Source organism: Mytilus edulis, chromosome 10 (assembly GCF_963676685.1).
Source record: "Mytilus edulis chromosome 10, xbMytEdul2.2, whole genome shotgun sequence".
Lineage (NCBI taxonomy): Eukaryota > Metazoa > Mollusca > Bivalvia > Mytilida > Mytilidae > Mytilus > Mytilus edulis.
Genome location: NC_092353.1, coordinates 11,037,428 through 11,064,686, shown reverse-complemented (window position 1 = coordinate 11,064,686; position 27,259 = coordinate 11,037,428). Strand labels below are relative to the sequence as shown.

Below are 27,259 nucleotides of genomic sequence, written 5' to 3'. Positions count from 1 at the left end.
TAAAATCATTTAAAGTGCTTATTAACACTAATGGTGGTAAAGATTACTTTGATTCTGCACTGTGAAATAAATATTGCATTGTATTATTTTTAAACACATATTTGTGATATATCTATAATTTGTAATAACTTGCCTGATATTGGGATAAGTATATCATCCTAAGTGTTGTGAACGTTAAGTATCGCGGCAGTACCTTTTTGTAAACGTAACGTCGTTCCCGGCAAATTTGACAGTTGCCGATTTAATGTTACGAAATTCCGCCAACATGTGGCGTTCGAATAACATCTTTGTTTTCTAGCTTGTTATGAATCCTACATTTCTTTAGTTACTTGTATTTACATGCTTTATATTGTTGAATCGGTATCAAGACTTATGACATCGTGCTTGCTTTCTTTATAATTCATATTTATTTATGCACTGACAGCTAATTACATGATAAACTTTGACCGGCAACGGACTATACTCTTACACGCAAGGATAAGGCGTGCTAAGAACTATAAAAACCGGACTTTTCTTATAACAAAACGATTTTGAACCGAGCTTGAAAGAATCCAAGAGGTAATAACGCACACGAAAAACACATTCAAAGGTTTTAACATATTGTATTTCATTTACTTGTATTTATTATTATTGACAATAATAATCTCTGATACTTTTAAAAGTTGTTTAGTCATTATTAATATCCAGAAACCAAAGATATTGTTTTAAATTAAAGATTGGCAACAATCTTTACACTAAGCATATACACCTCAGTACCATGCTGTGAGTACTTGCAAAAATTGCTAAAATTATACAAACCAAAAACATATATATCAGATTTTTATGAAAATGTCTGGATATGATCATGCAACACTCTTGACATATTGCACAAGGAAGGAGATTTTGCTTTTTCTTTTTATTCCCTTACTACTTGAATGAATTGGCTGTTAACTCTTCTGGTTTACTGATTAATATCGAAATATGTGTACAAATATAGTATATTTCCCAATGTTTTATACAGTTAATTTCTGTTTGGAGACAGGTGCAGTATGTTACCCTTCAGTGATTATGGGGATTTTATTGCACTTAGTGCAAACTTTACCCAAAAAAAACCGAGACAATGTACCAAAAATATGGAATGAATTCAAACATTTAATTTTTACTAACTAACTAAAGAATGCAAAACTTTAGCAGATTTAAGGATGTACTTAGGTGAAATTTAAAAAAAAAAAGATTTGATATTGATGCTATAAGCTGGAAGAGCATCAGTTAAGGAACAAAACAAGCTAAAAATATTGATAGGTCATGGAGCTCCTTTTCAAGATATTTGATTTTTTAAATATGGCAGGAAAAGACTGACCCTAACTTTTACCTTATATTTGCAAAATTGGTCTTATTTGGGTCTCAAATCAAAAGAAGAGAAATCAGGAATCTGCTTAAATTTTGGTAAATTACCTTTTATGAGCCATCAAGTCTTATATGAAAATAGTCTTATATCATGTATATGAAAATATAAATGGGGTTTATGGGGCAAAATATTTTACCTTGTATGGTAGGGAAAAGCTAAGTAAGGAGTCCAAACATCTGACAAATTACAAAACCTCACCTTTGTACATCTCAAAACTTAAACTTACTAAATTTACACGAATTAGGTTTTTACCAATTTGTTATATACATAATACATATATGTATATAACAAATATAACAAAATAACATTGTTAAATACGCAACAGAGTAAAAACAGTTAATGCTCATTTGGAATGCTCACATATCAAATATGTAAATGTCAAGAATATGAGAAAAGTTAACAAATTACTAAACTGTTCACATAGCAAAGCAGAAAACATCAGTCAAATGCACATTTAAAGCAACTAGCATCATCAAACTCCAAAGCTCAAAGTGAAGTTACTAAACTACATCCAATTAATATATGACAAAATGAAATTTAAATTATTTAATATCTTTTTCTGGCTAAAAGATCATCGACTTTCTTTATCAAGATCATAATCTTCATTTATTCTTTTTAAGTTCTAAAGCTTTTAAAAGCTGATAACAACCTTGTCCATAAGTTATGTAACAAAAATAATTAAGGTAATGAACAAACAAAATATTCAGTGATCATTTTAAGTACAATAAGAATTTTATTATATAAAGGTAGAAAACTTTAATTTTGATTTGAGACAAGATACTGAATTGGGATAGCATTGATGCAGTTTTTATATTAAGCTATGTTGTCTGCCCCAAAAAAACACTATTTGTTGCCGCATCCATATAGATGTTAAATGAAAAAGATCAAATATTTCAAAATATCAATTATGCAAACAATTGTTTTTTTGCATAGAAAAGCTATGTATTGCTTAAAACCCAAATAAACTGTGCATTGATAACAAAATCAGGCATAACTTTTACATAACTGATATGGTAAGCCTAAAAAATATTGAAATATAGAAAAACCCAGTTTAGACTGTACATGGACAAATGATACTTTTTTGTCATCAAAAGTTGAAATGCTGATTTATTTATCAATTTAGTGCAAAATGATAAATAAATATCATTAATTTTTTCATGCGTAAAATTATTGGGGATTTGATATAGATTTAAACCTCATTTAATATGCAGAAAGTTTTACTTTCAAATATATTTGAAAAAATAATCAAACTTTTGAACAAATTTAAATATGGAATGTATAATAGCTATCTTCGAGAAGTAGCAATAGTAACAATGATACCAACAGCACACACTCCTAAAGTAGCAAGAGTTCTGATGCTAAAAAATCTTGCAAACATGTCAGAACTCTCATCACTAGACTGTGTCTCATAATGATAGTGTGCATGATGGTCACCATTGAGTGATATGTCTGAAGTTTCATCATATTCTATCATCTGTTCTGGAGGTATATCCCCATGCTGAGTTTGACTTTCTACAGTCTCCTGGTGAGATGTGTTATTGTTAGAAGAACTATTTCTTTGAACAAATAAGACAGTACTATCAGAGTCTTCTCTCTCTGATGCATCATAAATATGAGAATCATTGTCAGAAATACTATTAATGTTACTGGCATCATTATGATTGCTGCTGGACGGGAGATCACTAGAAGAACAATTGCCATGATGCTGAGACAAACATTGATCATTTTTTGGAGGTAAACAAGTACTTTGATTAATATTGTGGTCTGATTTGTTCCCTTGGCTTACATCAGGACTAGAAACTGTATGATTATCTTTGTCTACTAATGGTTTTAATGAATTATTGTTTTCTGTATCATCAGTGATTCTGAATTGAGCACACTCGTCCATGGGTGGTTTAAAGGTCGCATGACAGTCAGCTGATCTATCTGATGTTTCACCAGTTATTTGATTATTTTCTATATGATCAGAAGATGAAAAGGTCATAAGTATATCGGCCAATGATATTGTTTTGTGCTCATCGTGAGAATGATGATTTTCATTAATGATTTGATCACATGCAGACTCATCTGGTGGCGGAACAAAAGTCATATGATCTCCAGAAGATTTATCCTGCACAGAAATCTTTTGATTTACAGACACTTTGTCTTTTCCAAAAATAACAAGTTTAACCTCTTCTGTCGTTTGATCAGGCTCTTCCCGAGGTGAAGTGTTTTCTGAAGAACTATTATGTGGACTGAGAGAGGATGACAGGCTGGAATCATACTGCATTACAGCTCCCTGAAGAAGATTAAGCATTAAAATCATCGTACCATCTAGAATTCTCATAACATACATGTACATTGACATATGAATGATCCAGGTAAACATGTAAATCCCTTGAATAAACATTCTAAAAGGTTTTGAATTCAATACTGTAATTAGATATTTAAATATTGTTTTTATTGGTATAAATATTGATTTTATTACCAATAAATTAAAACAATGCTAAATATTATTGTTTACACATGCACTGCTATGCCACTACAATATGTTGATACCTGTATTTTGGCATTGCCCGTCATGTTTTTCACTGATTGTCAATGAAATCTCTACATCAAATCCATGGATGTTGGATGTGTTCAGATTGATGTATTAATCTTAGAAACAGGATTGTTTTACTTGTCACAGGCTATAAACTAACTGGCAGTACTGTTTGATTTTTTGGGGATGTATAAATACCCTCCCACGTCTGGTCCATGTGGTCTGTGTTGTTGTTAGATGTTTTTCTGATTTGTATCGATCTGTTGAGTTAAGCACTTTTTTTACTGACTTGTATAGTTTGTTCTTATGTTGTGCTTTAATACTATTGTCCCAGGTCATGGGGAGGGTTGAGTACTCACAAACATGTTTAACCCTGCCAGTTTCTTCCAAGTCAGGAACATGAACATGTAATTCAGTGGTTGTATTTGATATTTTCCCATGTCTGCTAAATTTGTTTTTCATAAATTCATATTTCATACTCCATGCAAAAAAATCTGAAATCCCTAAGGGCAAGGATAGTTATTCCCACTTACCCATCCTCCTTGTGATGTGATAAAGTCTGAGTATAACTCTGAGATCAATCGGACTGTGTTGTTTACCAGGTGTCCAAACTCTGTGTACCCAAACTCTGCTACTCTCCAGGCTATACTTTGTCCATACACCAACAATAAAGCTACCTAAAAATGAAAAAGTTTGTATTGTTATAAGGACAAAACAGGCATTTTTGTGTGTCAGTTGAACAATAAACATTCAATTCTTTACAAATGTCTTTGTCCATTATCATGAATATATTAATAATTTCAAAAAGTTATTATGTAATTGCTGTATGTCTGCTTTACATGAGTTATTTAGTGTTTAAGAGAACATACGTGTACAAATAATAAATTCAATAGGAAGGTTTTGCAAAATGGGCAAACAGAGGTGCAGGGCAGGGAAACAGCGATGCAACAGGTAGAATGAGAGGATATGTTGGTTAGTGGCATCAAATCTGACATGGAACAGGCCATATATGCAATATGGGTTGTTTATATATTTTGAAAGGGATGTTCTATGTGTCGAGAGCATTGTACCATACCTACACGAGGCATAAAAACCATTCCAGCAATTGCAGTTAGTCATGTTAGTCCTCTAGGTTTTTAATAACTAAGTGGAAATTGTTGACAGTAAACATGCTATTTCTACCTGTTGTAAAAATAAACTTAATTGGCAAGTACTTATTTATTAGAAACATAGTTCAACATCCAACAAAGCCAAAAAGACAACTTCTCAATAAAATTTTGCTGCAAGACAGATGTCACAATATAACTATAGCTATTCATATATCTGACCTTTTTAAATATAAAGCAATTTTAATTAAATATAAAATAAAAACATTGTTTGATTTCTTTTAAAAATACTATTTATTTGGAAGGCATATATATATGCAGTCCCTATTGTCATGATTGTAATTACTTAATCTGCGCCAACTTTTTCTTTATTTGTTATTTCAAACTAATTTTTTCTTCTGACATAGGACTTTAAATTAAATATCAAGTAAAACTAAATAAATGAGAGAAAAGGCGAACGGGTAAAAAAATTGAGTGAAACAATGGACAAGCTTTTGAATATTAAAGGGGCACTAGCTGTCAAATTCATTGTAACCGGTTAGACTCAAATTCTCATATTTGGTTTATAACAATGTAAAAGATTTATCCAAACTATCAAAAGTCTAAAATAGACAGTTTACAGAGCATGGGGTAGATAATATATAGGTTCGTTTCGTGTGTATTTTAGTCCAGACGCCATCTAATTAACTATCGATTTGACCTCAGATGACCATATAAGCGATGTAAACAAAAATAAAGATACGAATAGATTAAACCAACACGTGCAATTGCATTTTTATAGGTCTGTTTGATTTTATTTTATAGATTAAAAATAGATGTTTCTCATTGTTTTTAACCATATAAGAATGATTTTATGTTCATCGAATTAGTAATCAAATGATTTACCGTAGTTTCACTTTCATTGTTGACATTCTTTTTCTTTAAATAACCAGTACACGTACAATGCATGCGTTGTCAATCTCTAGCTAGGGGTTAACTTGAAGTTCACATGAATACCGGTTAGAATGATGATGACGTTTTCACTTGCAAGTGAATCAGTCAAAAATTATGTTTAATCGCTTATTTCAACAAAATTAAAGGAAATTGATTGCTAAAAGCAAATTATTATTCCATTATTCCAATTTGATTAATGATTGATCTAAAAAAAATCATACTTTATTTTTTTATATATATCGTAGCTAGTGCCCCTTTAAAGTAAATTAAACAAACTACTATACCTGTATATAAGATACTTAAACTACCAAAACTTTGAAGAGACTAACTAACAATGTGTTTACACACCAGTGTCTGAGCAGAAAGTTGATGAACCAGGGTTATGTTAAAGAACGTCAAAAAAAAAGTTCATCAGAAGGTACCAAGACCTTGCTGATATATATTCCGCATCAACTTCTCAAATAATACATGATGGTCTAGGTGTATAGATTCTGTGTACTGATGTTGTTTATCATCTTAATAATGTGTTACTGTTCTTTTATTTGTCTTTGTTCTATTATTACAGCCTTCACGATTATCTTTTGAGTCCACAAGCCCTAAGCTCAATTTTTTGAAAATTTTAGTTCGATTCTGTTGGCTTGTAAAGAAGAATTTTACATGCTGTACGCAATTTTACAAGCCTTAAAGCAATTTTACAAGCCCGAAAGCAATTTTACAAGCCTGGGCCTTAGGACTTATGGTTAAGCATGAAGACTGTTATTAATATTACTTTTACTGTTTGGTCTATATTTCGGTAATACCCATTTGATGTGGCTCGCTACTTATACATCCCATCAATGTGTTTTGTACATATGATGTGGCTCTGTACTTTTAAACATCCCGTCAGTATGTTTTTGTTCTATTAAAATGTCATTATCTTAATGTTCTATTATGATTTTTAAAATACTTTGAACTACAAAATTATTTTATATCAATGTGTTGTTTGTAATATCTATCATTTTTGCTGGTGGGCTTTGTATGTGCCACTTTTTGTGTTTCTTTGGTACATATGACGTAGTTTTGTACTTTTAACATCCCACAAGATATGTTATTGAATATTGTTCTATAATAATGACATTATGTTATTGTTCTATTATAATATTGAAAATACTTTGAATGACAAAAATTATTTTTGTATCTCTTCCTGTGTGATGTAACGTTCAGTAACGTCAAACACGCAACTCTCTACTCCAGTTGATGTGAACCTGGCCATGCAGTAATTTGGGTTGATTTTGAATACATCTATTAGTAGCAATGCATGTAGTTGTTGAATTTTATATTTCCTTCTTTGTGCTTCTTTGTTATGTATTTGTTTGTTTTTGTTCTATTGAGATTGCGACACTGTGATGATGGCTGTATCCCTATTTTGACAATTTTACCTATTATGTCTGTTTTGTCCAAGCATAATAGAATTTGATGCAACTGTCATACAAGTGAGAGGTTCAGTGCTATAAAACCAGGTTCAGGTCCACCATTTCCTACATTTGAGAATGCCTGTACCAAGTCAGGAATATGTCAGTTGTTGTCCATTCGTTTGATGTGTTTTATCATTTGATTTTGCCATTAATATTTGATTAGGGACTTTCTGTTTTTAATTTTCCTCAGAGTTCAGTATTTTTGTTATTTTACTTTTTACATGCATGCTTATAGTATACAGAAATTTCTATTGATAGTGTTTGTGTTGTTGTTTGACATAGTTATACATACTTGTCTCCAGCCTGGAACTTCTTGGTCAATCACAGAACAAGCTACACATCTGAAATTTTCATACGAGACAACAGTTTGTTCTTCTGTACACAGCCCTGCCACTGCTGTAGTCAAACGGTCACCATAGAAATCCTTAATCTCATCACCAATTCTGGCTAAGGTCAGGGCTGCTTCAGTATGAGGAGACAATGGGGCAATAAAAGGGGATTCTCCAGGGGTAATTAAATGTCTTCTGATAGCTGAAAAATATCAGTTATGGTTGGTTAAATATCAGAGAGAAACAGTGAAAGAGTTAAGTATGACAAAAAATAACTGGTCATTGTTTAATAATTCAATCATATTTGGAATTCATACCAATTAAATAAAGTCATGTATGATATCATTTCTAGTCAAAATATTATGCCATGTTATGTACAAATTGTTGATCAAAGTTTAATTTCAACAGTCAATAGTGATATAAAACTAGTTTTATTTCCTGAAGAAATTAAGAAATGAAAAATAAATAGAAATACATGCTTTTAAGATCTATTTTATCTTGTTTAATCTTATTTCGATGAATTGAAAAATTCATTCTCAATTTGGACTGGAACATATACAAATGATATATTGGTGAATATATTTTTGTGTATCCTGTATTCTGTAGGGGCCACCTCTGGGTGCAGGAATTTCTGGCTGCATTGAAGACCTGTTGGTGACCTTCTGCTGTTGTCTGTTCTATGGTTGGGTTGTTGTCTCTTTGACACATTCCCCATTTCCATTCTCAATTTTATTCATCAAGTTTTATCTTATATCATCATAAACTTAAAATAAAGGGTTTGCTTAGACTATTTACCCTCATCTACTTCTGATTCCAAAAATAGCATCTGTGTATTGACTTCATCTTGTACAGTGGAAAGGACTTGACGAATCTCTGTTCTCTGTTCTTCTTCCCATTCCTGCTGGTCTCTGATAATTAAACGTAACTTGCTACGATCAGCTGATCGATCTGTGGTACCACTACTGCTACCAATACCTAAGGATACACTCTCTGATTCAGTTACTCCTAACTTTTCACTACTTGATGGAAGATTTTCTGTAGGTGACTGTAAATTTTCTGGTGCTTGATCATTGGAATGCGTAGATAATTTTCCCTCATTTCCAATCTGTGCTATGCAATATTGTTCTTGTCTAAACATAGGTTGTTCTTCCTGAAAGATATCATCTTCCAGACCAACTCCATCAGTAGAAATGTCACCAGCCACTGTGCTAACATCTGTTTCCAATTCACTCTCACTCTTCACAATAGACAACCTTTGATCTCTGCTCCCACGCCCACCTGGCTCAGTAAAACTGCTAAATAAACTGGATGTAGTAGACTCATACTCATCATCAGCATCACTAGTGTAACTCAGATTACCTACTTCACTACTCAACTCGCTCTCTACTCTAGATCGTCTGTAGTTCAAGAAGGGAGTACTTCCAGAAACAAATGGCTTATCAACATCAGTAACTGGGGAGCTATCAGATTCCTGAAAATATCGGCCCTGGTTTAGACCATGATCAAGGGAGACAGATTTAAAATGTCTTTTATCATGAATTTTATCAGCAGATGATGATTTGGTAGGTTGGCTGTCACCTAAATGTCCTTCAAATGGTTCTACGGATGGCTCATTTAACTTCTTGTGTTCCTTCTTATATTTATAGTTTACATTGTCCTCTGAGGCATGAAATGATGAATCTAAATGACCTAGTTTATGTGTTTTAACTAGTTTCCGTGGTGATGTTGGAAAGGACTGATGACCATTCTTAGAATGAAAAGGAAATGGATTGGAGTCTGATGCAGCACTTGATGTGGTAGATGAATAAACACAGCCAGGATGCCTTTCGTGTGGATTCTGACCAATAAAATTCAGGACAATAAATTTGGTTTCAAATGCAAAACTTTCAGGTGAAGGACTGGAGGTATCAGTTGATGGACTGAATGATTTGTTGGAATGATGTAGTTCCTTGCATGCCATGGTCTTATCATCATTCTAATCCTGTAAAAATAGACATACATATATTGAAAACCATTTGTATAAACATGATAAAAAAAAATGTATTTTGGTAACGTTACTAAGATCATGAAGATGGGCCTTTAATAACATTCATCATTGCTAATCTCATGATTTTTTTCCATGATGGATCAATTATCTTTTGAAATGCTAAAGGGCCATTAATCTTTTATCTAGATCCTGAAAAATATGCTATTTTGTACCCCAAAAGCAATTATATATATATTGCAACCTGTAATTGAGTGGTTGTCCTGGTTGTCTTTGGTTCATGTCTGTCATACTTATTTTCTTAAATTGAATTGCTATATATCAAATCATTTGTTTTCATGGTTTTCTTGTTTGGAACTGCCTCACATTTTTAATGTCAGGGCCTTAAAAAGCTGGCTTTAATTAACTTACGCCTTTTCTAATACACCTTATTGCTATTTGTTCGCCATTACTGGACATCATAAACAATGATAAAGATTTCCCTAAAATTTTGACAATCAAAAACATCTGACACCACCACTGTATGACATCAATAGTTCAAGAGGTGCACATTCTCGGTCAACCATAGCAGATTTCCAAATAGTGATAATGTCTATTGTTGAAGGCAACCTTATCACTATTTGATTGTTTAATTAGTGGACATTACAAAGGTTACAATACCTAATAATTTAAATGTTGCAATAGACATGATAGAGAATGTGTGACGCCACAAAGGAAAAGAGATTGTTATATATGACGTCAATAATTCAAGACTTGAAGTTTCAACGATTCCCAAATACTATGATACTGAATAAAATAGGACTATGGTATTTTTCAAAAAGCTGATACTAAACGAAAACCAATAGCTATATTGTTCAGGACAAAATATAAAGCATAACTATTAACAGCCAAATCGTGGTAAATTCAATATAATTTCAAGCCCTAATGCATAAACCTTGTATTGTAAATTAGTTTATTTTTACACTGTCTGCAGGAACAGAAAATAAACAAAACATACATGTAATAACATCAGATACACATACAAGGAAGCAAGTTAACTCGTACCACCGAAAACTCGTACCATGTTAACTCGTACCAAAAAAGTTAACTCTTACAAACGTAAAGTCGTACCCTGGGAAGTCGACTCGTACCATTAAAAATATATTAAACAAGAATGTGTCCACAGTACACGGATTCCCCACTCGCACTATCATTTTCTGTTTAGTGGACCGTGAAATTGGAATAAATTCTCTAATTTGGCATTAAAATTAGAATAATCTTATCAAAGGGAACATGTATACTAAGTTTCAAGTTGATTGGACTTCAACTTCATCAAAAACTACCTTGACCAAAAACTTTAACCTGAAGCGGGACAGACGGACGAACGAACGAACGAACGGACGGACTGACAGACGGACGAATGGACGCACAGACCAGAAAACATAATGCCCCTCTACTATCGTAGGTGGGGCATAAAAATACGAATGTTTATTTAATGGTGTTTTTTCTTTGTAAACTTTAGTAAAAAAAAAGTTGAATTACTTGAATTTATACTGGATTTTAATGAAAACTTAGACAAAAATATGTTGTATTTTATAACATAGACACTAATATAAATGTAATTTCTTAATTATCCAATACGCAAGGAACATTAGCTACAAATTGGTCATTGTACTTTCAAATTATATATACATTTTACAGACTTAGGCCAATTAAAATTAATTGCTAGATTTTCATCCCCGCCCGCCCCTCTCAAATCGTCCCGCCCCGATTTTTTTTATTTAACAAAAATACGATTTCCGGATTTTGGTCATGTCCATTACCAGGAACCATCAATAATTTCGTTTCATTCAAAACTTCCTGTTTCAAATTTCTTTTTTGTATTTCTTCGCCGGAGTAATCCCATCGAAAATGATTAAGTCGAAATATTCTGCTGCTCTATGCATTCTATGATGACAACATCATCTACCAAGAATAGAGATTGATAACGAGAAGGGCATGAAATATTCGAGTTACGAGTAAAACGCCTTGTCCTTGAACGCAAATTGTGGTAGTCACCGGTAGTCACAAGTGAATCGAAAATCATGTTTTTTTCTTCATTTTTTACAATGACTTTGTGTCAGGAAATTTGGACTGTGAATGATATCCAAAGCGCAAGAATCGTAGAACTAATTGGTACAAAAACATGACTGGATTAAAGAAGGCATTAAAGAAATTGATACAAGCACGAACTTGTTTGAACGACCATATATTGGAAAAAAAATGTCGACAAACACGCATTTTAATTAAACAAGCCCTTCTATTCACCCATGGCTTTTGTTTTTGTTGACAAACAGCAAACACCCTCTGTCACTGTCCCTACCATCAATTTAGTCATTAAGCCACAACTAATTTTTTGGTTAAGTTCATGTTTTACATCATAATTTCTTTCAACACTGAGTTTACATTTTATTCTGTACTCGTAATACTTGTGTTGCATACGATTGTACCAAAACATTTAATTGATTTTATGACAACTACAAACCATTGCTTATAAATCAAGCAAAATAAATGTGGTGTAGGTATACTAGTAGTCTTACTGAAGACTGAAGAGAGCATTTCTCTTCTTTTTGATGTCTACTATAAATAGGTTTCTAAAGCGGCAATTGCATGTATAACAGTGGTTGCCAATCAGGGATTTTTATTCAAGTGTTTGAAAAATAGTGTAGGATTCCTTATACAGCATGTATATACATTATACAAGCTTGTTTCCCACTAGCATATACCCCGCGGTCTGAAAAACTCATGACGAGGGTTTCATATGAAATAAAATTTAATAAATAAAATCCTCCCACCCGCCCCATTTTTTTCAAAAATTTGGATGAAAATCTACTTATTAATTTTAGTTGGCCTTAAGAGGTACATTGTATTGAGTGAAATAACAGTATACATTCATCATTAAACACCAATCAAATGCATTTAAATAAGTTGGTACTAGTTTGCATTGATACGAGGTTTTTTTTTAGTGGTCCGAGTTGACGTTGGTAGGAGTTTACAATGGTACGGGATAACTATAATTCCACATACAACACAAACATAGACAGACAGCACATATATATATGTAACACTCAGAAACGTGTCTGATTCCCCCAAACATGTCTAGTTGAAAACTGCGCCAAAGCGTGTCATTTGTATAAACGCCCAAACGTGTCCATTTCTCAACTAACCCCCAAACGTGTCCAATCCCCAAAACGTGTCCATATCAAGCGTTATTTGGTTATTGCAATTTCATTAACGTATACTAATTTTACCATTTCATTAAAAATATACATAAGCACGTTAGTACACTACAGCTCGGGTGGATTTTGCTTTGTCCACCGGCCCGACATGGGAGTGGGCACCGGGTGGGCAAAATTTCTACCTTGTCCAATCTGCTAACCCATAGGAGTGGGCATGCAATTTCTTTTGTTTAATCTAAAGACTTGCAAGTCCAATGACTACAATCACTTGAAATAAGCAGAAAAGCATTTGTAATCACTATTTCTACACAAAAAGAGATTATAGCTAGAGTGTGCACGGGTGGGCTGCCCACGGTGGGCAGGTTGAAAAAGCAAATGTACTTTTTCAAAACGGAAGAATTAAACTGGCTTAAAGTGGGGGCGTCATTTCGGCTATTTCGTTTGTAAATTGTAAGCAAACATGTTGAGTTAAACAGTACAGTTAACGGGTCAAAGTGTCCCTTTCTCTGCGCTTTAAACTTTAATGTTCTCTCTAATTATGCATGAAATACTGACAACTGTCTAGAGTTAATCTTAACAAAAGAACAGTAAAAACATTAAAACATGTATGTTGAAATGTAAAAAAAAAAAAAAAACAGGTAGCCTATGTTCTCTCTAAATAGAACTGCAAAAACATTAAAACTTGTATGTTCTCTCTAAATATGCATGACATACTTGCAACTGGACAATACACGATCATCAGTTTAAAGTTTAGTTTAAAGTTAATGTGTACAGTACAACTGTAAAAACATTAAAACTTGCAAAATTATTGTGCGCTCTAAATATGCATAAAGTACTTGCAACTGGACAATACGTTATCAACATTCTAAAGTTTATTTATACACTACAAAATAAATTTGCATTTAAAACCGGCGTTGATCACATAACAGTAATATTCATAAAAAAAGAATCTATAAAACTTATGCATGAAATATTTGGCACTGGACGTTATGTTTCTTATCGTGTGCCTTTAGTGATGGTGGAAACCTAAAATTTATTAAAAACCCGGATAACAAGTTTATAATTTGATGGGCTTTTGAAATACACACAAACTATTGACAAAAGTTAAAAAAATACTGTTAAAACCCTGCCATGCAATATTCGGATAAATATAAAAGGCATCATCGGAGTTTATAAGTACAAAATAATTAACAAAGTTAACGATTAATTCAACTCCAAAACTATGTGTATGTTCGCTCTAAACAAATATGAAATACTTGCAACTGGACAATAAAAAACTGCAGTCAAAGTTACTTAATAATAACAGATTAATTTTGCAATTATTATAATCATTAAAAACCTACATCAAACTAACTTAATCTGATAAATGACATCTTCATCACGTGTGTCACCCATCATAGAATTGTCGTAAACATTATCAGCGATTTTATTTAAGAGATACATGTAAAAGCGCTAAAAGACGTGTAACGTTTTGGCGTTAAATATTGGACACGTTTTGGCGAACAACAATTATCGGACACGTTTGGGGGTTATGAAATCGGACACGTTTGGGAAATAGTGTACATTTCGGACACGTTTAGGGAGAAAAGACACGTTTGGGAGAATCGGACACGTTTGGTGGGAAGGACACGTTTGGGAGTGTTACATATATATATATATAAAATTTTGACGTCACAAAACAAAACATCTGACGCCACAATGGAAAAATGATTGTTGTATGCATCAAAAGTTCAAGCGGCTTGTTCAGCCGGGATTAGCGATAAGGTGTATTGGCGGACAAATAGATAAGATGAATTATTTCTTTTTAAAACTAAAAGTATCAGAAGTTTAATTTACACATTATCAAAATAACCACACATTTTGTTTTTAATATTTTTATACCACCAATATATCTTATAATCTTCTAGATACTATAAAGTTATAATCATGTATGTTTGTCAACCGGAAACAAGTTTTACCAGCAAAATTTATATAGTGTTACTGGGTTGATTCCAAGCAGTATCAACAGTGTGTGCTACCCATTTAGAAACTTTTTTTTAATGTGCAAATTTGCGGTAAAAAATCAACCGGTATTTGATTTATTGTCTTTACCGGTGATTTTAGTTTGTAACAGTCTCCATTCTCATCGTCATTTCAAGCAGAATACTTCTCTTTCGACAAAAACTTTCGTCTGTTCTAAAGCGGAAGTTCCAAAATGTGAAATACGTCATAGTTTTTGAGGTCGACTGCAATCACGAGATTTTAGACGACACATTAACCGAAAAGGAACTGAATTTCTTGGTTTATCGCTGGTAAAATGGCTCTCAGTGATGCAGACGTCCAGAAACAGGTATGTACTGTTACTTTGTTGAGTTAATTTCAAGTGTTCGTTTCTATTTGTCGTCGACCTCGATTATTAAGTTTGATAAGCGAAAAGGGGTACTGCTAAAAATCATAATTTTATTAAATTGTTTTCAAACCCTGCCTGGATAAAACAATATTGTGAGACAATCATTGAATATACTAGTATTTTGAATTTACTATGTAGTTTACTACATGTATATATCAAGTTATGTGACTGCCGGCAGTCTTCTGTGGTCATCTAGATAGTTATTTGGATGGTGTCTAGACTTAAAATTCTGATTTATTTTATCAATTACATGCATTGTTTACTGTTTATTTCAGACTAATTGTAATACATGTAATAGGGCTCTTCACAGTTAGTCCTCAGGATTTTACCACCAAAATTTTGCAAAGGACTGACACAAATTTAGCATTTTTCAAAAGAAATAATAGTGAGGACCAGTAGATTTTCTTCAAGGACCACCAGGGAATAAAAGATTTCACGAACTCAGACGGAACTCTGGTTCAGACATATTTGATAGGGGCAGACTTTTTTGAAAGAGGTGAAAATAGTATCAAGGTGTGGGAAATCCTATGCCTGTTTCCAAGCAACTGCTCTATTGTAATGATGTTTTCCCATATTTTTCACACCATTTTTACCTCCATTATGAAAATCTGCCCCCTGTCCAACATGGCTGACCTAACGGTGAAGAGTCCTATTTGACAGCTAATGCCCCTTTAAATGTAGTAGTTATTAAAAAAGACTAGTTCTAGGATACCTGAATCATTACCATGAAATGCTATTTGTTCATTTTCTATCTTTTATGTTAATTTCAGATAAAGCACATGGTTGCTTTTATAGAACAAGAAGCAAATGAAAAAGCTGAAGAAATTGATGCCAAGGTAAAGTGTTCTCTTAATCATGATTACTGTCATTCATCCATACTATCTATGCACAATGTAATTTAAGATGAATAAGAGACATACACATGTACATTATGTACAACCATCCTTTGTTAGACCTAAAATGCCTATTATATACATGTACATTGTACCTTTGTTTCATCATGATCATAATTGATAGTTCAACTTTGAACTTTGATAGTCAACAGGTTGACACTTTTTCACCCCCCAAAAAAGTCATGAATTTTTCTGTTGAACTTAAGTTGATTTTGATCGTAAGACATTTGATAAAAATAGTCACTGGTTTGATTTAATTCATACACGTCGGGCCCCAAAAAAATATATATGTCATGTATGTCTGTTTACGGTTACCTGACCGACCTTACTTTTGAGCGCTGTCTCCAAGTCATTTAATTCCGTCGTAAAGTGAAAAATAAACTGAACTTGTGTCAAAATTGAAGTTAGTGTTGCCAATAATATAAATCAATTGCCTGATACATCCAAATGCTCACAATCTTGAATATGATAGCTGTTTTATGGAAATTCACGACTCATGTGATGAAATAAACACTTTGCCGCCATTTTTTTACAACCATGAACAAAAGGAAATAATCCAATCATTAAAAATACGGGTAAACTTGGTCCATGATCAACTAGGACCACAACAAGACGTAATGGCATGACTCAAAATCATGTCACAAAAAATAAAATGAAAGAATAAATTAAAATGGAAATACAGACCTACTTACCCTGTTTTTTTAAAGTATGTAACCTTAAACAGACAAATATTTGTTTTGGCCTCATATATATTCAGGCAAATTAAGATAATACCATGTATACTGTGGATTCATTCATTTTAAAAAGTACCAATTTTGGTTCAATGGGGGAAATCGTAATCCATGATGAATATTCATGATATTTGATTTAAATTTGTGGTTTTGTTAAAGTTTGTATACTACCCCATATATGCATGCTAGCCTGTATAAAACCTTTACTTTGTTAATGATTTCAATTCCTGGTGTACACTGTACTATACCTAGCAAATCCTTGAATAAAAATGAATACATGGTTGTTATCAAAGATTAAGTGACAGTTATGATTTCTTTTGACAAAGATGACCAAATTACACACAAGCTTAACATTACATTTTAACTTAGATTCACAAAAAGTAGAAAGTTGCTAAAAAAGAGTTGTACCCAATAACTTTAATTTTATGATGTATTTACAGGCCGAGGAAGAATTTAATATAGAAAAGGGAAGACTTGTACAGCAACACAGAGTAAAGATCATGGAATATTATGAAAAGAAAGAAAAACAAGTAGAACTACAAAAGAAAATGTAGGTGGACTTTTGACAACAGATCATCCTTTAATTAGATATAAGAAGATTTAGTATGAGTGCCAATGAGACAACTCTCCATCCAAGTCACAATTTATAAAACTAAACCATTATAGATCAAAGTATGGCCTTCATACAGAGTCTTGGATCACACCAAACATTAGGGAATGAATTGTATATATGTATAAACAAACATACAATGAACATGATATAGATGTAAGCTACTATACAAATTTGATGTGAGTGTAAACATATGCACAAACAATTATAAGTATACTAACTAACATCTACACATGAACATCATTGATGATTGAGCAAGCTTACCACATCATAATTTGGCTTTAAACTTAATATTAAAATTACTTACATGTAGAGCATCATTAAAGAAATGAAAATACTAGCAAAATTCAGACTGAAACTTATATAAAAAATACAAATATAAATCACCTTGTATTTATGGATTGCATGTACATGTGACTTTATTTATAGGAAACAGAATGCTGCAGAATTCGTTTTTTTACCCAGAGAAATGATTAGATAACAAAAAAATATCAGTATAGAATTGTACAATGGTTTATTTTCAGCCAAAACTCCAACATGCTGAATCAGTCAAGATTAAAGATTCTGAAGGCAAGAGAAGATCAATTAAAGGTAAATATTCAGTGAACCTGTATTAATCTCAAATTATTTGGAAAATCATATGTGGCATGAAATATTTTTAAAAGTTCTTAACTCCTTAAAACATGCATGTAGAAGAAGATTGTGCAGTGTCTTTGGTTCTATTTGACCAGCATTACTCTGGATGATAATCTGTAAAATGTAAATACTGCATAATTTGGTTTTCAACATGTTCATGATACAAATGAGTAATAACAAATTGCTTAGACTTTATACAACTTCTCTTTTTTAGTAACTGAAGAAGCACATTGTATTAATCATAATTACATAACTGCATACATAAATAGTCAACCTGAATTTGCAGTAAGATTTGGGATTTTGCTCAGAGTTTTAACACCTCATTACAACTATTCAAGAAAAGAAAACAAAGGAACAAGTGCTTTGCTTGTGGACTAGTGCATGTAGTAATTTCATGTCATTGACTTATACTGTGCATCTTGTCCTTTTCGTTTCATTCTTAAATGCATTTGCTTATCTGCATATTCTTTCAAATTGTAGGTTTACGTATATTGGGTAGTTAAACTCATAAATCATGTTAACTCGTAAATTTCTTGAAGGACTATAATATTCAATTAACAACAGAATGTTACAGGCATAGAACAATAACATGATATTCTCTAATTCTCTTTCAGGAACTTTTAGAAGAAGCCAGAACTAAACTACACAATATCACAAAGGATAAAGCTAGATACAGGAAATTATTGGAAGGTCTGATCACTCAGGTAAATTTACATATGCAAAGAGTTTAAGACTTTATTGTATAAAGGGATGAACATTTTAAAATGCTAAATTTTGAATATTTTATGATTACTGCATTATTAACATGATTAAAGGAATAACAGTTCTTTATTTGAAAAGTTTCCACCATCAGTTTTGGATTTGAAGGTTACTAATATCCATTTTACTGATTTGGTTACAGAAATTGTTAGTTCATCGGTTATTGTCATTGTACATAATACACAATGGATAAAAATGTAAGATAGTCATTGCCATTTCAGGAAATCACTATTTATATATTTTATTTGTGACAACATTTCTTACAATTTTCTAATAATAAATTTACAGAAATGTCTAAAATTTATAGTATAGCAACATTATTTTTAGCATGGCATGTATATCTTGCTTTTTATACATCCGCAAAAAGATTTTTTTTATATTGGTATGACGTTGGCGTTGTCGTCCGAAGACACATTGGTTTTCACACTATAACTTTAGTTTAGGTAAATAGAAATTCAAGAAATTTAAACACAAGGTTTATGACCACAAAAGGAAGGTTGGGATTGATTTTGGGAGTTTTGGTCCTAACAGTTTAGGAATTAGGGGCCAAAAAGGGGCCCAAATAAGCATTTTTCTTGGATTTTGCACCATAACTTTAGTATAAGTAAATAGAAATCTATGAAATTTAAACACAAGGTTTATGACCACAATAGGAAGGTTGGGATTGATTTGGGGAGTTTTGGTCCCAACAGTTTAGGAATTAGGGCCAAAAGGGTCCAATATTAAACTTTGTTTGATTTTAACAAAAATTGAATTATTGGGGGTCTTTGATATGCCAAATCTAACCGTGTATTTAGGTTCTTAATTTTTGGTCCTGTTTTCTACATTAAGGTCCAAAGGGTCCAAAATTAAACTTAGTTTGATTTTAACAAAAATTGAATTCTTGGGGTTCTTTGATATGCTTAATCTGAACATGTACTTAGATTTTTGATTATGGGCCCAGTTTTCAAGTTGGTCCAAATCGAGGTCCAAAATTAAACTTTGTTTGATTTCAACAAAAATTGAATATATGGGGTTCTTCAATATGCTGAGTCTTACCATGTATTTAGATTTTTAATATTTGGGCCCGGTTATCAAATTGGTTCACATTGAGGTCTAAAGGGTCCAAAATTGAACTTTATTTGATTTCATCAAAAATTGAATTCTTTGGGTTCATTGATATGCTGAATCTAACCATGTATTTAGATTTTGGATATTGGACCATAATAGGTAAATGTCCAATTTAAAATTTTTAAGTTTTTAAGTTTAACCCTTTCGCGGCGAGTGTATCCTTGAGGATACACAATGCGCAGGGCGGATGTATCCTTGAGGAGACACGATGCGCAGGGCGAGTGTATCCTTCAGGATACATAAATATTGTCCCAATAAAAGCCGCAATTTTACGCTATTTGCCGTTCTTAACAGTTGAAATCAATGTTTCAATTAAAATCTACGATATCTGAGGGTATTATTTCAGTTCTTCAACAGCATTTAAAACATCTTGAAAGGTAAATAAATCAAATCGGAAAATTTTATTTTCTAAAATTAGAACCGGAAACATGTTTTGAGGTCATAATGGCTCCTCTCGATAACGAGGAGTGGAAGTACAGCTGTTTTCTGTGTTTTGATGAAGCCCTTTATTATTCTTAGGTAGTTTTAACTATATAATAAAAATAAATGGTTCAATATATCTTAAATAAATATGATAGCGATCTTTTTATTCCCCCCACAAATCGGAACTAGACAAGTAAGTTTTTTTTCGCGTTCATGGCTTTGCTACAAAAACAATTCTCGATTTCGAGGGAACAGAGACATGGCTTTGAAAAGCTGGTACTCGGGTGACACATATACTTTGATTGATTATCGGGTGAAATAAGTGGATAGGTCTGTGAATGTACGGGAGAACAATGCACGAAATTGAAAGCAGTTTAGGAAGTGCAACTTTGTCTGCTAGTATTTCAGTGTGAAAATGTTGTCAGACGAAACTGATGTAGAATTTGCAGGTTCAGTGAAACTGATGCCGGAAAAGAGGTCTTACTTAATGAGGAAAGGTTAAGAATTGGTCAGAATGGGCAGGGGAAAGATGACAGTGAGGGCTATAATGAGTCAAATAATGAGGAAGCCAAAGGGGAACAGGAGGTTAATATTAATTGGTGAGGAGATGGTGGTGATTGGTGGCACAAACAATGAGATTAGTAGTGTTGAAAAAGTCTACACATATATTTGCCCCTTGTGGGAATACTGGGCTAGGTCATATCATGGGTACTGGAAAGGAGGTGTCAGATTTAGGGCAACTTTATATGGACAATCCTTTTCTTGAATGCATTCTAAATCAACAAAACTGATAACTTTAAGCTTTCCACTGATTTTTAAAGGTGCTGTTATGTCACTATCCCAGATAAGGGGGAAAGGTTGAGCGCTCACAAACATGTTTAACCCTGCCACACTCATTATGTGCCTGTCCCAAGTCAGGAACATGTAGTTCACTGGTTGTTGTTGGTTCATGTCTGTCATTTTCATTTTAGATTAATTGTTTTGTAATCAAGTACATGTAGCTATATATATAGACAGTTAGTTTTCTCAGTCGAATTGTTTAATATTTCTCATGTCTGGTGGGCCTTTTATAGCTGACTTTACATTATGGGATTTTCTCATTGATGAAGGCCATATGGTTGCCTATAATTGCTTACATCCACTGTATTTGAACTTTGGTGGATAGTGGTCTTATTGGCAATCATACCTCATCTCCCTATTTTCATATTCACTACAAAGGCAAAGGCCAAATGACAACAAAATGCCTTGGAGCTACAAATCAGAAATGAAAGCATTTCTTGGTCTTGCATACCATTTACTAAGTTGTATTGGTTAACAGATCCAATAATGGTCACCTCAATATTTTCTTGTACAATGATTAGGGACAGGTATACCCATATTTTATGGTACCTTCATTTCTCTGACCATCATAGTAAATGAAACTTGATTACGTGAACAAAATGTTGATCCTTTCTGTAATATTAAACCTGTTGTTTCATTAGTTGAAACTCTGAAGAACAAAACAAATGTCTCAATCTTGTTAATATAATATATATATATTGGTCAAGTTAAATGTGTAATAAATGTTGGCCAGTTAGCAAGATAAGAGGTTAAACTACCCCTTTGCCATTGTTGACTACCCTTCAAACAGGGGTGGCTGACCAATACATCTAGTATTATTGATATTATCAAAAAACCTTGCAATGGCTCAAAAAAGTATATTTCATTTTACTTGGGATAGTTAAATTTGTAATGCCTACATATTATTTACCATTCATCCAACCTAAAATTTCTTCAGTTTTCTTGTTTGCTGGTAAAAAGGATTGATAAATAAATATTTTGTGCTGGGGTAAGCAGGGTAAGGCCATTACTAGACATAAGTTCACACACATGCCTTCAAACTGGAACAATAAAGAGAGAAGTCAAGTTTTCTGTATTCAATTTGTTCTTTAAAATTTTATTGTTGAAAGTTCATAATTTAGTTATCAAATTCTCTTAGTTAATTGTAATACTGATTATATAAATGGGAAAATATTGCTTAATTTTTTATCAAAATCTAAAGTTTTGTGACTTGATATGGGAAAAATGAAACTGCACTGAATTATCAAGAAAGGATGAAAAATATGACAGATATGTGTACATATGTAATGAGAGTAGAAATTCATTGTGTAAGTGATTATTCTTCACATGATTACAATGTACATGCATATATATGATAACTAAAGTATCTATCATAATTAAAATAGTAATTTAATATATTTTATATACTCAGTGATTAAAAGTTTTTCAAATTACATAATCAGAAAATCTAGAACAAAGCTGTTGCATATTGGTAATCATGGTAATAGAGGAAGTTGAAAAAACACCAAACCTTTGAAAAAAAGACCAACTACAAAAATACTTGTATATTTTATATATATAATGGTTGACCCTGGTAAATAATTAATCCATTTTGTTTATCTACTTATAAAAGATAATCATGACCAACTATATTCTGCTTTTTTATTCTTCTAAAATAGGCAGCACAGACTAATTGAACCAGAGACGTATATATATATATGTCTGATTGAATCAAAAATATTTTTTTTTAGCAGATTTTTTTTTATTTTTTTATAAAGTATTGTTATGTTTACCAGGGAAAATGAAACAACAAACATATCTTGTTTGTTTAATAAAACTCTTTAATACCAGTGTTTACAATATCAACAACGTATCCGTATATGAGTATATGATCATATCATGATCTATCACTTTGAAAACGAGTAGTCGTTCGTCGATTAACAGAGTTGTCTTTTCATTTCTTTTCATCAATACAAATGGCGGTCGGAAACGAAAAGTCAAACGGTTTATTTAGGAGAGATAAAAAGCTTCGGTTTTGCTATAAACGATGTTTAAATGACAAACACGAGTGATAAGATAAATAAGAAGACTCGGTTATAATGATTTGCTGAATTATATCCGTTTAAACACATTTTTAACGTAAAAAAGTACATCCGAATGTCGGCAACATTGAGCTAAAAAGGTAACAAAATTCGATCTTTCAAGCATTGTAAAGACATTATTTTTTGTTTTAATTTTAATTCACTAGGAAAATCTTTTACAGAGCAACCTTTTGAACTTCTGTATCAGTTGTTTAGGCGATTTGAGACTGCGTTCTCGAGTTACAGCACGTTTTTCAATTTGTAACTTTTCTTGAAGCACCGGTCACGAAATTAATTCAGGCTGGGGAATCTGAGCGTGCAAATTTGCCTCGGCCACAGAAACCCGCGGAAAAAATAAAATCAGTAGTGAAAGTGTTAAGACCACATTCATTCTGTGTTAGAAACCTATGTTGTGTCAACTATTTAATCACAATCCAAATTCAGAGCTGTATCAAGCTTGAATGTTGTGTCCATACTTGCCCCAGCTGTTCAGGGTTCGAACTCTGTCGTCGTATAAAGCTGCACCATGCGGTGCATCTGGTATATCTATATCAAACTGTATATTCAGGATTTATTGTTATTTTTCCAGGGTCTTTTCCAGCTGTTAGAGGGAAAAGTACAAGTTATGTGTAAACCAGAAGATACCAGTGCTGTACAGGTTTGTCATCTCAACCATAGATTTTGTGATAACTTGCTGTTTTTATTTAGATTTATTGATCCTCCAATTACTTAAAAATTTATTTAAACATATATATGATGAGAGAAGTATTTTTGTCAATGCAACAGGAAACTGAATCTTAGTATATTGGCTGTGAGGATATTCTTAGCATTGCTTAAAACTTTTAATCATTCTTATGTAACATTTTCCACTGTAAAGTCTCAAATACATACCTTATTCAATCAAAGTGGTCTCATACAGATGGATTTTGTCAGATTAGGTTCATCAGAAGATGAATTATGAATTCATTTACTGACAACAGTGAGATGATTTATACTGAAGTCTTTTATTGATTATTTTATTTAAACAAATCATGTAACAATACTAACTATTTAAATGCTTGAACTTACTTTCTGTTCGTGCAGGATTTAATTTTGTCTATTAAACAGTGTTAGTGGAAAATATATATCCACGAAATTAAAACCGGCATGAAAATTAAACCTTCATATATTATCACTTCCATTTACTGGCAACCATGTAATTAAATCCACATGAAATCTTGTATGGAGACAAAACCATGAAATTTTAACCCAACTAAAATTAATGATTCTACACTATATAGGTATAAGCAAGCCAGGTACAAATATCTGTAATTAACATAAACAATTCGTGTAATTTTGATTTATGCCACATATGTAATTGTTAAAATTACTATCTTGTAGGAATTACTGCCATCAGTAATTAAGAAATACAAAGATGCTACAAAGAAAAATGTTATAGTAACAATTGACCAGGAAAATAGACTAGGGCCAGATATGTAAGTATCATTGACGGACAAATGTTCCATCATTAAAAACATGTATTCAGAATTTGTTGGTGAGAATAGAAGAAAACAGACAGAGGGACATGTTGTTTCTGTATGTAAATTACAGCCATAAGAATAAACAACACCATGCTGTGCACAAAGTTCAATGATCAAGTTTATTGGTTGCTTTGACAATATCAAATTTGCATGTTGCATGTAATTGTCACCTGCAGCTCAAATTTATTAATTGTACCGTACATGATTTTATTGAGGACCACAAATACACCAACAAAACATAAGAATGAATTTACCAGAAATAATAAATTTTTAAGCATAGGACACATCCTTTAAAATCATTACAACTATATAGCCACTTTGTCTATCATCAGAGTTTTAAAAAGACCTATCACAGAACTACTTGTGGAATAAACTTTGATTTATTATCATTTTAGAATCTCTTAGAATTATATTTAACTTCAATCTATAAGAGATTTACATCTGCTATAACAGTAGCAATACCTACTGTAGTTATTGAATAAACAGTGTATTCCTCCTTTTTTTCCCAGTCAATAATGTAATTCCATCTATTTACAGATCTGGAGGTGTTGTATTACTAGCAGTTAACAACAAATTGAGAGTAGAGAATACATTAGAAACCAGATTGGATTTAATTAGTCAACAGGTAAATAGTAAAACTGTTAAAATTTCATCTTGTGAAAGTTTCTGATTTGAAATGATTTAGTATTTGGTGAGGACTTTTTTAATGTTGTCTTGTGTCGAATCCATTGATATGCTATTTTGACCCCTTCTCAACGTGTTGAGATGGACATGGAAATACTGGGCTACTGTCAGTCTGTCCAATCTTGTTATCACTCTAACTCATACAATTCTTGCCAAATTTTTATGAAACTTATATCACAGGTTTAAAAGTATAAAAATCAGCTCTGATGAATTATTTTTAAAGAGTTATGTCTCTTGTAAGTATTAATTATACAAAAAATTGCATTGTTTGCGCTCTCACATGTTCAATTTTTTATGCAGCTAATATCAAAGGTAATATCAGCAATGTCTCGAGACAAGTTAAAAAGTCAGTGCTGATCAATTATTTTTAAAAGAGTAATGCTCCTTGGAACAATAATATGGAAAATGTATGTCAGATTTTTATGAAACTTATTGCATAGGTCTACATCAGAAATATCTCAGGACAAGCACATAAATCAGTGCAGATTAGTATTCTTTAAAGAGTAATGCCCCTAGAAAATATAAATGATATGGAAAATTGCATTGTTTGAGCTCTAATGTGTATAATTCTCATATAAAATATGTACACTGCAGGGAATAATTTGACTCTGCTCTTTTATAACAATGTTCAAAACTTGTGCAAATTCACATTACGAATGCTGGAGATCAAATCCTTATTAGGTTTCTACTGACGTTTTCATTGACCTTTGAGTTTAATGAATAAATGTTTCTAATCTGTGTTTGTATTTTCAGATGGTACCAGAATTAAGGAACATTCTCTTTGGAAAGAATCCCAACAGGAGATTTATGGATTAAGGATGCAGATCTTATTCAACATTCCATGACTGTTATCTTAGGCTAGATTGAGTAATGAATATTAGTATGAACACTTCTACAGTAAATTTCCATTGTACAATTAGGTTAATATACTGAAACTTATTAACTTGTATTTATAGTAGTTACTGTCTTTAACTTAATTGTGTTTTTCTTGAAACCTAATAGATAATATCTAAGTTGTTGTCTGGTAATTGATGGGACGTTAAATTATGTCTCCTGAAATCTATTACACATAACATTGAGTACAAATGAAAAACATATTACAAGTTTAAATGTTGGTAGGTATGTTGTAACAAGAGTGCAAGACAAAATTGTGTAGAGGTTTAAAAGAAATCTAATGTCAATTACTCAAAACATTTTATTCAGAATTTATTGTCATTGCAATCATTATTCTAGTCAAATTGCAATAGAAACGTAGGATTAGAGCCTTTAAAGTAACTTCTATATCATTGGAATGTAATATTTTGTTGATATTAAAAAATCTGTAATAGTTTTAACAAACATACAACCACTATAAAAGTAACATGTTTGCATTTGCGTAAAATAAATAAATAAGTTTGTGTATGACAGGAAAATGTAACTTTAAAGATGGGCAATTGAACATTTATTATGTAATGGATAAAATACACACAAAGTTTAATGAAACTATTCCTATGGATAAAGTCTCAAATTATGAAGTAGGTAAATTGTAGTGACTGAATGATTTAAGACACTGTTTAAGATGTATAGTGAAGTATGTTAAGTTATATGTAATCAAGTTTATATAGATATTTTCATTTTAATCATGTGATCATTTCTCTGGAAGAAAAAATTAATTGTTTATTGTCTGTATGTAAAATAAATATAAAAAAGTAAA

At 32.1% G+C, this 27,259-nt stretch overlaps 2 protein-coding genes across 3 annotated transcripts; one reads left to right on the top strand and one right to left on the bottom strand.

Moving 5' to 3' along the window:
* Positions 1 to 2,464: 2,464 nt before the first annotated feature.
* Positions 2,465 to 15,117, bottom strand: LOC139493374 (uncharacterized). 2 transcript variants are annotated; one of them, XM_071281741.1, is made up of 5 exons: positions 15,003 to 15,117; positions 8,526 to 9,711; positions 7,694 to 7,932; positions 4,442 to 4,585; positions 2,465 to 3,665 (listed from the first exon to the last, which is right to left on the bottom strand). In XM_071281741.1, exons 2-5 carry the CDS (start codon positions 9,688 to 9,690, stop codon positions 2,673 to 2,675), a joined length of 2,541 nt encoding a protein of 846 aa, XP_071137842.1. In that variant the 5' UTR covers positions 9,691 to 9,711; positions 15,003 to 15,117; the 3' UTR covers positions 2,465 to 2,672. The 2 variants fall into 2 exon arrangements, with proteins under 2 accessions (XP_071137842.1, XP_071137843.1); XM_071281742.1 differs by having other exon boundaries at positions 14,979 to 15,103.
* LOC139493375 (V-type proton ATPase subunit E-like) lies at positions 15,097 to 27,259 on the top strand. The gene is made up of 9 exons (XM_071281744.1): positions 15,097 to 15,240; positions 16,071 to 16,136; positions 17,365 to 17,474; positions 18,059 to 18,125; positions 18,785 to 18,874; positions 23,952 to 24,020; positions 24,743 to 24,837; positions 25,420 to 25,507; positions 26,320 to 27,259. The coding sequence occupies exons 1-9, from the start codon at positions 15,208 to 15,210 to the stop codon at positions 26,380 to 26,382; spliced, it is 681 nt and encodes a 226-aa protein (XP_071137845.1). The 5' UTR covers positions 15,097 to 15,207; the 3' UTR covers positions 26,383 to 27,259.